Source organism: Halichoeres trimaculatus, unplaced genomic scaffold (assembly GCF_033239565.1).
Source record: "Halichoeres trimaculatus isolate MK-OKI-2021-1 unplaced genomic scaffold, fHalTri1.1 fHalTri1_scaffold_9, whole genome shotgun sequence".
In the NCBI taxonomy this organism is placed as follows: Eukaryota; Metazoa; Chordata; class Actinopteri; order Labriformes; family Labridae; genus Halichoeres; species Halichoeres trimaculatus.
Window position 1 is genome coordinate 19,577,361 of NW_027437188.1, and position 12,515 is coordinate 19,589,875.

A 12,515-nucleotide genomic window follows, 5' to 3' on the forward strand; every position below is an offset into this window, starting at 1 on the left:
TGAATCTAAATGTCTATGTGGTTGAAAGTCACTGTTAGTGTTAAATTAATAAAACTGAGGTGGGTGTGTCTTACTGGTGAAGGGTGGAGTTGGTAAACTGTTTGATTTAAAGGCTGTTAATCATATGTCTCACCCAACTCTCCATAATAGTTCAAGAGTGTGACAGCTCATCATTCATGAGGTAAGTTTGTTGTCTGCACTGACACAAATGAAGAAGCTGTTTGGGTGTTTCTGTGCGACTGCTTTTTGAATAGGTTACACATTCAGTAAATGGAAAAACTTGTAGAAATAAGGAAAGGTATTATGAAACAAGTAGTTAAGCAGTGTTTTATTATGAATAAACTCTAATTTTCATGTATGGAAAGCTGTATGACTGTCAGGAAAGGATCAAAAGAATGATCCTTAAATAAGTTTACATCAGTGTTGTTAGTTTTATGTTTTGGTGCTTTGGGGCATTAAAGTACTTGACAGTTGAAGCCCTGCAATGCAGACAGCAGGGTTCAACAGTATTAATGTTTATATCTGATAACCATGAAATAAGTTCATGTGAACCGGGCTAAGCACTTTTTGATTTTTCAAATGTTTTGTTCAGTTTGGGAGTCATGACACACTTCATCCATCTACTGCTGCTCGGTATGTTCTGCTCTGGCTCTTTTTTCTTTGAGACTGAAATCATTTATGTTGTTTGTATCCAAACTCTAACAGTTACCTGACTTCTTTTAGGTCTGTATTTTTCCTCTCTGATCGACTTCAACAGTGGTGACCATGGCAAGTAATTTCATTTAACAGCCAGCATAGTTATGTATTATCTATATTTACCCTATCAGAAGTTGTCAGTTTTTAAATCTCTTTCAGAGACATATTTTTATCAATATGCTTTTATGGAGATTTTAGCTGAGCGTTTTTTAATCATCAAAATACAGCTTTTATTTTTTTTACTTTCTACTTTTTTCTTTGACACTTTGATGGGCAGGCTTTTAAATCCTTTTTTGTTGTTGTAATTGTTTTAATCTTTCATTTTTTTAAAGTTTGGATGCTTTCTTTTCCTTCATTTGGTGGTAGTCTTTAGCCTTTTTATATATTTCTATGTATTTTCCTCACATTTCTGTTTTACCTGTTTTATTTCTTTTTACTGTTTGTTTTTAAATGTAAAGCACTTGAAAACTTGTTTTTAAAAAGTGCTATAAATAAAGTTTATTATTATCATTATACGATTATTATTGTAGTAAAGAAAACAAAATAAGAGGCAGATGTAGAGATACAGGATGCAGATAGAGTATATGTGTTGTGTTTCCCAGCGACATGCAAACCTTCATTCTCATCTTTTTTTCCCATTGATGCAGGTCCTGAGCTTCACTGTGAAACCAAAAGCTGGATTGATGCCTTTGAGTACTGCCGCAACAAAAAATCTTCCCTGGTCCAAATTTCTGATGAAAACCAGGACAAGGTGAAAGAAATCCTTGAAAAATGTTCCAAAGAAACTATTCTAAAAGGGGTCTGGATTGGTCTGGAGAGGTCCATCTTTGGCTGCTCCCCTCCCTGGATGTGGATCTCAGGAGAAAAACTTCCACCCAACTTTTCATTGAACAGTCACCCCAAAGACCCCTACAACAACCACTGTGGAAAAATCATTTGGGATACAAACCAAATGGGATTCAAGTTTCAAGATGAGAAATGCCAAGTTCAGCTGCCCTTTATCTGCCAAAGCAGCCATTCCGATTCTTAAGATCCAACCTAAAATTATTTTTATGACGTTGTCTTTGATGACTTCCTTTTGTTGATTCCCTATCTTTACACACAGTGAAGAGGATGATAGTTCATCATCATAATAGATTGCTTTCCAGTTTTACAAAGACTTCTTCCTGAACTTCTGAATTTTTGTTTTCTCTTTTCATTTGTCCTTAAACAGCTGATTATTATTCTTATTCCTTCTGTAACACCAGTTTGTTCAAACATTGTAAACAGTTAAAGATGTGTTCACTACTATTAACATACCAATAAACAACTTTTCTCTTCTTGTTTTGCATCATTCATTTTTAAGAGTCACACATTTGATAAGGAAGCCCATCATGGACAATCCTAAAAAGAATACGCTTTAATAAGTGAAAGTTCAGGACTACAGTGTTTAAGGGAAAAAAATTATAGAACAGGTTGACAAACTGATTGATAACTCTGCATGTGCTTCAACAAAGAAGTCATCACAGAATGCCCAGAAAACAATCAACATTGCACTGATGAATGGTTGTAGTGGCACGCAGATAAGAAAACCTCTAAAAGCTTCTCAAAGAGCCATACCAAAAGACACAGGTACAAACAATATGATTTAATGCAAAACAGTTTCAAATGTAAAATTCATCATTCATTTGTCACAATACTTTGCACCATGATAGTCTTTGTAAACTTAAAATTCACACCTTTCTTTGAGAGAATAACTTCAAATAGTTATTCTTTCGTTTCTCTGAATTAAGGAGGAAAAATAAGTCTGATAAAAGTTTCACAGAATCAAAAATAAAGCAAATCCTTTAGGGAGAATTACCAGGGTTCGTTGTAAGACATGATCAACATCAAGCAGAACAAGAGCATAAACTGGACGTTACCTGAGCACAGAGTAGAACAGAATACTGAATCTTTGGTGTCTTTTCAAAGCCACTGGTACTTTTCTTACATCCATCACATCCCAAAAAGTGACTGCATGATTTTAACCCACCCCTAGCTCACTCCACTTCCTGGGTTAATTCTCGAAGGCACTCCTTTAAGTTGTCCACCCGGTCCCTGTACTTCTCCTCAGCGGTCTGTATCGTCTGCTCCAGGAGCTGCTGCACTTCGTCCTGTCCACCGAGCCTTGGTGCATCATGGTGGAAGAGATATCGTCTCAGCTGGTTGTCATGGCAGGATGGGGAAATGATGCCACACAGAAAGCGCAGGAACATGTCGTAGTGGCCAAACTGGGATTTGTAGGTTCGCTCCAAGGCACAATGGACCAAGCCTGCTGCTGTTTTGTTCTGATCCCTAGATGCAAAGAGCCTCATGGGCAAACCCCCCGACTCTAGAACATTCTTCGACTCTGTGCGGAACATGGTGAAGACGTAAAGAGCAGCCATGAACTCCTAAAAGAGAAGAAAAGACATTGCTTTTGGATTTCTGCAGGCAGACAGATGGTCTTCCTGTTACTGAATGGATTATTGTATTGGCGTTCTTGGCCTGTCTCACAAACATTTACAGTATTTTGGTATATACAAACATTAATCAAATAAAACCTAATATGAAGACGTAATGTAAACTTGCTTAGAAAACACAACCTCACTTGACACGATGCCTCAGTGGTGTCTTGTGACCTTAGGGAGTTAAAACTCTGGAGGACCTTGGATAGATCTATGTTACCTTGAACTCTCTGATCACCATCTAACACAGGGATGGCCAACCAGTCAGAGACAAAGAGTTACAAAAATTACCGTGGTACAACAAAGAGCCACATCACACATGTGGTCTCACAAATGCACTTCCTCTCACACATCAACAAAATGATATAAAATGAAAATTTCCAATTTTCAAAGCTAGATTAATTGTGTTTTTGTGTTTCAATTCCTACTTAAAGCCGTGTCAAAGACAAATTTCTGTTTTTACAGCTGAAGACACAAAGATCCATCTATCTATCTGTCTATCTATCCATCTATCTATCTATCTATCTCTGTATGTCTACCTGTATATCTATCTACCCGATATATCTAGAAAGAAAGCTATGAGCACATTTAGATTGAGAGGGGCACATGTAGAGAAGAGAAACTGAAACTCAAGCATCAATCTCATCACCCAAGTATTGATTGATCAATACTGATCCCAATGTTGGCATAAATATAAATCTAAATATATAAATCTAAATATATATATATATATATATATATATATATATATATATATATATATATATATATATATATATATATATATATATATATATATATATATATATATTTATTTATTTATTTATTTATTGATGAATGGTTTAAAGAATCAAAGAGCCACACACGGAAAGGCAAACACCCACATGCCGCAGGTGGGCCACCCCTGATCTAACAACTCTGTAAAGGAGCAGCAGGGGGCTTCAAAAATATTTAATGTACTGTTACTATGTGCCGTCAATGAGTCAACAGTATCAGTGTTTTCTGAATCAGTAGTTTTCAACAACTTGTGCTTTATTGCATGAATGTAATCCTCCTCATCTAGAGACAGTCGTCTGGTGGGTAGTTTCAGCAAGGCAAAGCATAGCTCAGTTTTAAAGTAGTGGTAGGCTAGCTTGCTACATTTTACATGCAGTTACCTCATCACCAGTAAGTGAAGGAGTGAACCACTACAATATTCACAACACTCCACCCAATCCTGGGCAATAAAATAATACTCTATCACATGGAAAGAAGAATAAATATTATTTTGGAACTTCATCCAGTCTCGCTTTTACTCAATAATGCATTTCATGAGGGGTCAAAAGTTGGTTTGATTTCCATTTCATTTTCACCACATCGCAGTACCTGTTTTGTTACAGTTGTATCAAAGAAATAAAGTTCAAAGGTGAGCTCATGTTGAGGGGAATTTCATCCTTGCTGTGAAAAACTTAAATGATGCTGAAAAAGAGAAAATGATAACTTTCACACATCTCAAAAAACAACTTTAATTCCCACCACTATCATATCGTGAGGCCTCTCTCTTCTGAAACACTAGATCTACAATACTATCTTTGTTACCTCATACAACCACTCTCCACAGTGTCTTGGGTCTTCTGATCAGATTTTTTTTTTTTTACCTGTAAGGAGAGGTGGACAAAGCAGAATCTTCTTCTTCCATCTGGGGCAGCAGTGGGGAGCTCAGTGCACAGGCCAGAATACACAGCCACCTCCGTCAACTTCAGGCCGCACTCCTTCACGTCCTCCTCAAAGAACACACCAGTGTTCCTCTCCAGCATCTTAAAGGCCAGCCTACCCATCTTTGTCAAAAGATTCCTCTCGTCATTGGACCATTTCTGCAAAAAGAGAGGACATCAAATTTGCAAATCATTGAAATTTTACCATTTGTTGGCTTTTTTTTTCTCTTGGATTTAAGAGTGTGGCAAAAGAACAGTCTCAATGAATACTACAGCCTCTGAAGATATTCATATTGTTACACAAATATTTGTCTTAAATTGCACCAGGTAATTGGGAATCCATGATTCTATACTCTTCTTATCACTGCATCTTCTACCCAAAATGAAAGAACAAACCAGAGGCTCACTACAATTAATTAGAGGTAAAAGTAAAGAAAATCTGTGGTAAGTATGTTGACTCGCCTTGGCACAACAACAACAAAGTACAGGAAAAGCTAGCCACCCATTTTTAAAAAAAAGCTATTTTTAAAAACAAAATTAGGCTTTAAACCAGCCATTTTTAAACAGTCTATGACAAAAGGTCATTACCAGTTCGTTCTCCGCCCTCCCGTAGTAGAACTGCAGCCTCCGATTGATCTGGACGATCACAATGCTGGAATAGAAAAGTGTCAGCTTGGGCGGGTGCGACCCATATTCCAGACAACGGAAGCAGCGTTCAAACACTGTGGCCAACATCCAGCACACAAAGGGCTGGTGAGCGAGGATCCTCAGTGTTGGGAGGCGCTTGTAATGTGCCACAATTTTTGCTGCCAGCTCTGCATTGAAGCGCTTTTTCAGGTAGTCATCTTTCATCTCATCACTAGAGAAAAGAGGGAAAGATGAACAGAGAATGTCATAGTTGTGAGATGAGAGGGAATTTTGTATGATATCATCACAGTTTTACAGAAACTTAAAAAAAAAACCCTCATAATGACACTTGTCAACACACACCTGAACCCCTGTATTTCTGTGACAACATCGATGAACTTGGATGGGATTTGTGAAACAGCTGCACGACGCCCTAAGATCCAGAGCCGAGCACCACGGAGCACCGTTCCTCTGATGATATTTACAATCAACACGTCGAGATGTGCCTTGGTGGTGTTGTCACTGATAGCTGGAGCATTCTGGAGAGAAAGCACAGACATAAAAAACCTTAATCACTTTCCTTTCAACACGTCTTTTTATTGTTGTAAAGTGTTTGATCTCGATTTGTTGAGTTAACTGGCAATAAGTCAGTTAATATAGCCTGCGCACAAACGCACACACCAAATACAGTTTTTCTTATATTTTTTGAGCATGGTTATGTTTAAAATTCAGGTATGAGATTGATTAAATACATCACTTTAGGTGTTTGAGTGTATGTGCTGGAGGGATACCTTCCAGTCCAGAGGACCTAGGTAACAATCAAATGAGTCCATAATGATGAGAAACTTGCAGCCTTCTTCCTCAAGAAATGTTAAGTCTTTGCACTCAGGCTGGCAGTGTTCTATCAGTTCCATGATGGACATTGTCGGTGCAGGGCCTTTGCTTTGCAGAAGCCAGAAAGTTCGAAACGATAGTTTGATGACAAACTGCAGATCCTGAAAGCAGGTAAGTAGGGAAAAGGGTCAAGTGAAGCAGGACATGTGGAGCATATGTGGTTTACTTGACTTTTAAAATGACATTTAATTTGTGAAATCACCTTATTCGCACGTTGCTCTGCCCAATCCAGTGAGAATTTCCCCACTGACACGGACATGCCGATTCCTGGGATCCCTGTGGTCACTACTGTCCTCACCGGTGTGCCATCTTCTTTCTCTAGTCGGAACAGATTGTTTAAGCCAACAAAGGTGTCAGGGCTGGGGACCTGGAGAGGGGATGGAGGGTGGGGTCTGAGTTCATGGCAGGGGTCAACTCCTCCATAACCACAGGTTGATATCTGGGGCTCAACATAGACGGTATTTAAAAGATTCTGCCTTCCAGCTCGAACCACCCCCTCGCGGATGACTTGGTGCTTCCTGGTCAAATGCTGCTTCAGATGATAACGGATCAATGCTGGTTTCAGAGAAAGAGGAAAAAAACAGTCAAAAAAGTACTCATTTATTTATTTTCATTCCTATTTAAGTTTGGTATTGCAAGGAGGCACTTTTAGTAGCTGCCACAAAACTAGTGCTAAGAAGCATTGAGTATCTATTCATGGAGCTTCAGAGCAGAGGAAAAGCTTATTCACTCAAATTTGTGCAGAAAGATATCAGCAATCCTTGCCTCTTGTAAAAAATAACTTGTATGGCAAATATAATTTATGAGGAATTTACATTTAACTGGACTATTTTCACACAAACAATTGTTACCAGTGTTTAGATAAAACCAATGGTGACTTGCCTCTCTTGCACTTTTGCTGCAGTTGTTCTGCCTCCTCCTTCTTGCCGATGCTTTTGAGGGTACTTATTGTATGGAACAAAGAGCGATCCATTCCTGTAGAAAGAATTTCAGATATATTAATTTTTTTTAAATTTAACCTTCATTTAACCAAGAGGGTGAGATTAAAAATCTCTTTTCTAAGAGTGTCTTGGTCAAGACAGGCAGCAGCCATAGACTGTATATAGAGTGGACAGCATGGCTCTGCCATTTATCATTGTACAGTTTTGAAGCCAAAATACCCCCGTCACAAGTGCAGTCATTGGTAGCAATTGCAGCCAGAGTCTGTGCAGTAGAGACGATGAGGGATTCTGGGAGAATCTGAGTGGAGCTGGGGGACAAAAATAATAACTATTTTTTTCTTTTGAGAGTCTAATCACTTCTTGACTCTACCTCCCAACATATTTTACAATCCCCAGAAAAAATACACGAGAAAGGCAGCTGTCAATCATTGTTAAACGTTACGTAAAGCCTCGTTTTTAACCTTGTATAACTAATGAAAATGAAACTTTTCAGAGGAAAGAGGACTTGAATACAAGGAAGCCAAATGATATCTTCAAATCACCACAATAATCGGACGTGAGAAATATTTCTACTAGGTGTATTAATTTTTTAAAGTTTGACCACAGCCCATCTGGAATGGCTGGAAAGCCAGATTTTTTAACCTATACTGCAGCCAGCAGCTAGGGGGAGCAGTTTTTGTGGAGAACTCACTTTGAGCCGAGCAAGTGGACGTCCATTTTTTTTACAGTCTATGGCAGCAGCACAGTCACAAAGTTACAATAGACACAAATATAAACATCACACTCAAAACACCAAGTGTACATAAAAAATGCATAAAATACATAATACATAAAACATCTGCAGACAGATGCATCTGCCTTCAAAGCATTCAAGTTTCGCTTACAAGTGTCCAACGAACATAGTTCATCAAGTTTCAATGCTATTTGTAGGTCGTTCCAGCGAGAGCAAACTTGAAAGCTTTTATCACATGTTCAGTACTGCCTCTTAGAACAGACAGTAATTTAAGATCTTGTTAACAAAGGTTATGGGTTTCTGTATTTTTCTGTACAATGTGGTTGAGGAAATAGACAGAAACAGACCTAAGATACACTTATAAATGATGACAAAATGATTTCTTGGATTTATTTTGTAATAATAAATAAATAATAACTAACTAATAAATAAATAAACACTGGAGCTTGAGTGACATAAAGAAAAACGGACAGAAGAGCGGAAGAAAGCTAAACAGGAGAGTAATAGAGTGTAATGCTGTTTTTGATAATGTTCATTTCAACCCACATGCAGCAGTTATTCTGTAGTGGTCTGTTAAAACTTGAGAGTCTATCAATAAAATGAAGAGTGAGGTCATGTTAGCTTTGCTTGGTGAGGCTGGAGTTAATAGATGAGCACTGGAAGGAAATAACCAGGATCCACTGGTGTTAAGTGTTACAGACATGTCTCAGAGCACCGGGCTGTGAGAAGTGCAGAATATAACCGCGTCCTAAACCAGTTTACAAAGTTTGCTTGTTGTCATGTACGTGGCAAAAAGTTTCCATAAACAAAGAAAAGTAGTGTTGAAAAGAAAATCTCCGCCATATTCATTTGGTTTAAAACAAACATACACTTTAGTAAGAGCCATGTCCTCACAACAGTGTGTGCAAGTGCTCATGAAAAAAACTGAGTCTTTATCCCACAGAAACACAATTTTTTTCCAGATAGTCCTAACATCCAGTGTGATTTCTTACCAAGAATCTCAATGATCCTGTCCACGAAATCAAGAATGTCTCCATCCATCACCTGCTGCAGAGTTAGGTTTGACTCCCATTGATAAAGCGCCATCTTGAATTTAAAAAGCTCTTCCTTGGAGAGTCTTGACACAGTTTCCTGGATATTCTGCAGAGAAAATATAGAACAAAGTACGTTGTTGCACAAGATTTATGTAGGCGCTCTTTGGGTATTCAGAGATCAGCAATTCTACTGATGACCAAAACAGCTGCACCAACCTTAAATACATAGGGCAGGTCCTGCTCTGGGTGGAGTCTACCTGGCTGGCCATTTTCATCCATCTGCGTTGTATCTTCTAGCTCAAGAGGCTCGGGTGGTTCGGGGGAATGATCCAAGAGAATTTCATCCTCGGCCTCCTCTGATTCAGTGTCAATCTCAATATCACTACTGCAACACAAGAAAACCCCACAGCAGAGTCATAAAGTGCACTGCAAAGGCAGATAGTGATGAAGATGGTGGAAAATGAATAATGTATCAGAACATGATCTATATAGATATAGATCATGTGTTGCTCCATTATTCCATCCATTTTAAGTGTGAAAGTAAGTATCATAATACTCCTGTACTGAGATAAGTATAACCCATGCTACTAAATCCTTATGATCAAAGCTGTTACCATGAGCAAAAATAAAACAAAACATGTGGTGTCAACAAAAAGTATCCAAAGAAATCACGGCTGCTACCTCTGATTCAATCAGTTTCAACAAAAACTACGGTGCTTGTATGTTTTCCAACCTGTCTTCAATGACAATAGCTCCTTGTGGTTGGGTCTGCCATGTGGTAGTGGTGCAGAGAGTCTCTGGAGAGTATGAGCGATTCAGTTGAACCCTAGAAAAAAATAGGGAATAATAGACCACATAAAGTTGGTTTACCTACAGTGAGCAATTTCTAAGCCATAGAAGCAAATTTGATTCTTGAAATGTGAGACAGCAAGCTGTATTGTTCAGAAAACCAAGGAATAAAACCTGGTTAGCCACATATAAAACTGTACTAACAGCTCGTGTTGCTGAAAAGCTTGTCTAGGCAGACTTCTGGCTTTTACTCTCTTGCCAGCTGATTTGACATTAGAAACTCAGAACGGCTATTCTTGGTTCATTCATTCATTCATTCATTCATTTTCTGAACCACTTATCCTTTTCAGGGTCGCAGGTGGCTGAAGCCCATCTCAGCTGTCATTAGAGGAGAGGCGGGGTACACCCTGGACTGGTCGCCAGTCACAGAGCTGACACACAGGCAGACAACCATTCATGCACACACTCACACCTACAGACAATTTGGAGTGTTCAATTAACCTGATAAGCATGTTTTTAGACTGTAGGAGGAACTCTGAGTACCCGGAGAGAACCCACACAAGCTTTCCTTGGTTGTGGACTGCATTTATCATTTTCCCTCAGCACAGCCATGATGCATCGTGTACATGAATGCATCTCAAGCAGTTACATTTGTTAAGTGAAGACTTGTTTGGTTTAAGATTGAGGTTAGCCAGGACACCATAACGATACAATGATTTACTTCAGATAACCATACCCTGTTGCATTTTCAGAAGGCTCGCTAGGTGGTGTCACAGGACAGAACGAAGTGCTGGCTTGAGCAACCTCTTCATCATATTCTCCATCTGCATATTTGTCTTCTTCGTTCTCTTCCTCCTCCTCACTGTCACTCTTCATTGAACCATAGCTGGATGGAGGCCTATTCCACTTCTTCCTCTCCTCTTCATCATCCATTCTGCTGTGGGGTTAATGAAAATGTGTGAGAAAACAGTTGCTTTTAAATCTTTTCAAAATTCAAGCATCAAGTTGTTATTAAAAAGAGAAACAGCTTTATATTACTGATGTGAACAATGAATAAGAGGGGTCTTAGAACTGTACCACACCTTTGGATTCAAAAAGTGTGCTCTAGAAAGCCACACCAGCCGGCACAAACTGCAATTTATCTCAGAGGTAGTTCACAAACCAGCAAATTGATTGATGAGACAAACATGTTACAATCAGTCCAGACTGAAGGAATCACATTAGCCACAAGAGAAAGGTTAAAAATGTGCATCAAGGGTGGGGCGATAAAATCAGCAGCTCAATTTGAAAAATAGGGCCCAACTTGTCAGGGCTAACAGATTTTGTTACATCCAGGTGCCTAGGGGCATTATGTGCCTGAAAGGTCAAAATTTAACAAAGTTAAAGGTTGATTTGGTATGACCTAATCAACAGAATCCACAAAGGAAGGACTTTGGCTTTTGTGATTGTCACTGTACATGGGTATAACATGCGGATATTTAATACTTGTACTTTAGTGGTTACATCATTAGACAATTTGATGGGACTGATTCTTCAGTTGGTAACAATGGTTAAACTGTCATAAAATAACATGACACCAACAGAAAAACAAACTACACGCACAAACGCATAAGTTACAGATAGGAAAGTCGGTTAAGAGGAAAAATGCTACAAAAATGATGCACCAACCTCCGTTCTTCACTGTCAGAGTCCATGTCTTTGTGTAGACCACTCAAGAAACTTTATCCGTCAAGTATATTTGTCTACACCTGAAATTATGATTTGAAGAGGATGGACATCCAAAAATAATTGGCTGTCACACACTCGAGGCGTTGTTGTCGAGCGTCATCTTAAAAACGTAATGTTACGTACACATTCCTTGCGTAACAACTACTATACGAGGTTAAAATGTTACACCTGTTTAAAAAAAGTGGTAAAATGAGCACTTATTCAGTCTTAAAGGACAAACAAACGACTTCGTTCCGAAAGTTGACAGTTCCTGGAGCGGACTTTCGGTTTTGACCCAAATGCTCTTCCGTCGGTCGAAACGTAACTTCCGGATAAAACCCTTCACAATAAAACCATGAAAGAAAATAGATGCCCGGAGATGAAATATTTCATATTTATTACAGGAAAATATAATGCGGCAACACGATGTGCTCCTGTCGTCAAATGCAAATAAATGCTTGCTTTTTGAAACACGAGTATCACCATACAAATGCTTTCATTATATTGCATACGTCATAGGGAGAAGCTAGCTTCCACCAGGTTAAAAAAACCGCAAAACTGGCTCATTGAAAAAGTAAGTCACTTAATTTTAAAAAATAGAGAACCGTACCCCAATAAAAAACAGGACTTTCCCTTAAAAAATATTCTATCCAAATCGTATTCTGTGTAAACAGCAGTTACTTTTCATCGATGTTAAGATCAGCATAGGGGGTTAAGGTAACACTAGAGAAAATATACTTTAACACATTATAGTATGCATGAAGATGATCCCTCAAAGCTGCTGGATGATCACTTTCCAGTATGAGGGGCCCCAACCGTCCTTGACTCGAACCATTACCACCACTAAAAGGGATCCTTGACTCGAGGAATGATTTGTGGAATATCCTTCCTTGAAGCAGTTTGCACTATGTTTGCAATTTAAGGCACGACCAGGA

At 38.7% G+C, this 12,515-nt stretch overlaps 1 protein-coding gene across 2 annotated transcripts; it reads right to left on the minus strand.

The window, feature by feature from the left end:
* Positions 1-2,131: 2,131 nt before the first annotated feature.
* On the minus strand, positions 2,132-11,888 carry nlrc3l (NLR family, CARD domain containing 3-like). 2 transcript variants are annotated; one of them, XM_074678817.1, is made up of 12 exons: positions 11,542-11,888; positions 10,610-10,807; positions 9,818-9,910; positions 9,301-9,469; positions 9,043-9,190; positions 7,259-7,351; positions 6,579-6,931; positions 6,274-6,477; positions 5,846-6,021; positions 5,444-5,714; positions 4,799-5,014; positions 2,132-3,107 (listed from the first exon to the last, which is right to left on the minus strand). In XM_074678817.1, exons 1-12 carry the CDS (start codon positions 11,565-11,567, stop codon positions 2,715-2,717), a joined length of 2,340 nt encoding a protein of 779 aa, XP_074534918.1. In that variant the 5' UTR covers positions 11,568-11,888; the 3' UTR covers positions 2,132-2,714. The 2 variants fall into 2 exon arrangements, with proteins under 2 accessions (XP_074534918.1, XP_074534917.1); XM_074678816.1 differs by having other exon boundaries at positions 2,134-3,107; positions 10,610-10,810.
* Between the last annotated feature and the right edge of the window lie 627 nt (positions 11,889-12,515).

What these genes read in the sequence shown, in the direction of transcription:
- nlrc3l (XM_074678816.1), bottom strand. Translation starts at nt 11,567, where the DNA reads ATGGACTCTGACAGTGAAGAACGGAG. An exon ending in CCTTCTGAAAATGCAACAGG is followed by an intron (nt 9,911 to 10,609) that starts GTATGGTTATCT and finishes ATTTTTTTCTAG; the next exon opens with GGTTCAACTGAATCGCTCAT. An exon ending in ACCTGCCCTATGTATTTAAG is followed by an intron (nt 9,191 to 9,300) that starts GTTGGTGCAGCT and finishes TTTTCTCTGCAG; the next exon opens with AATATCCAGGAAACTGTGTC.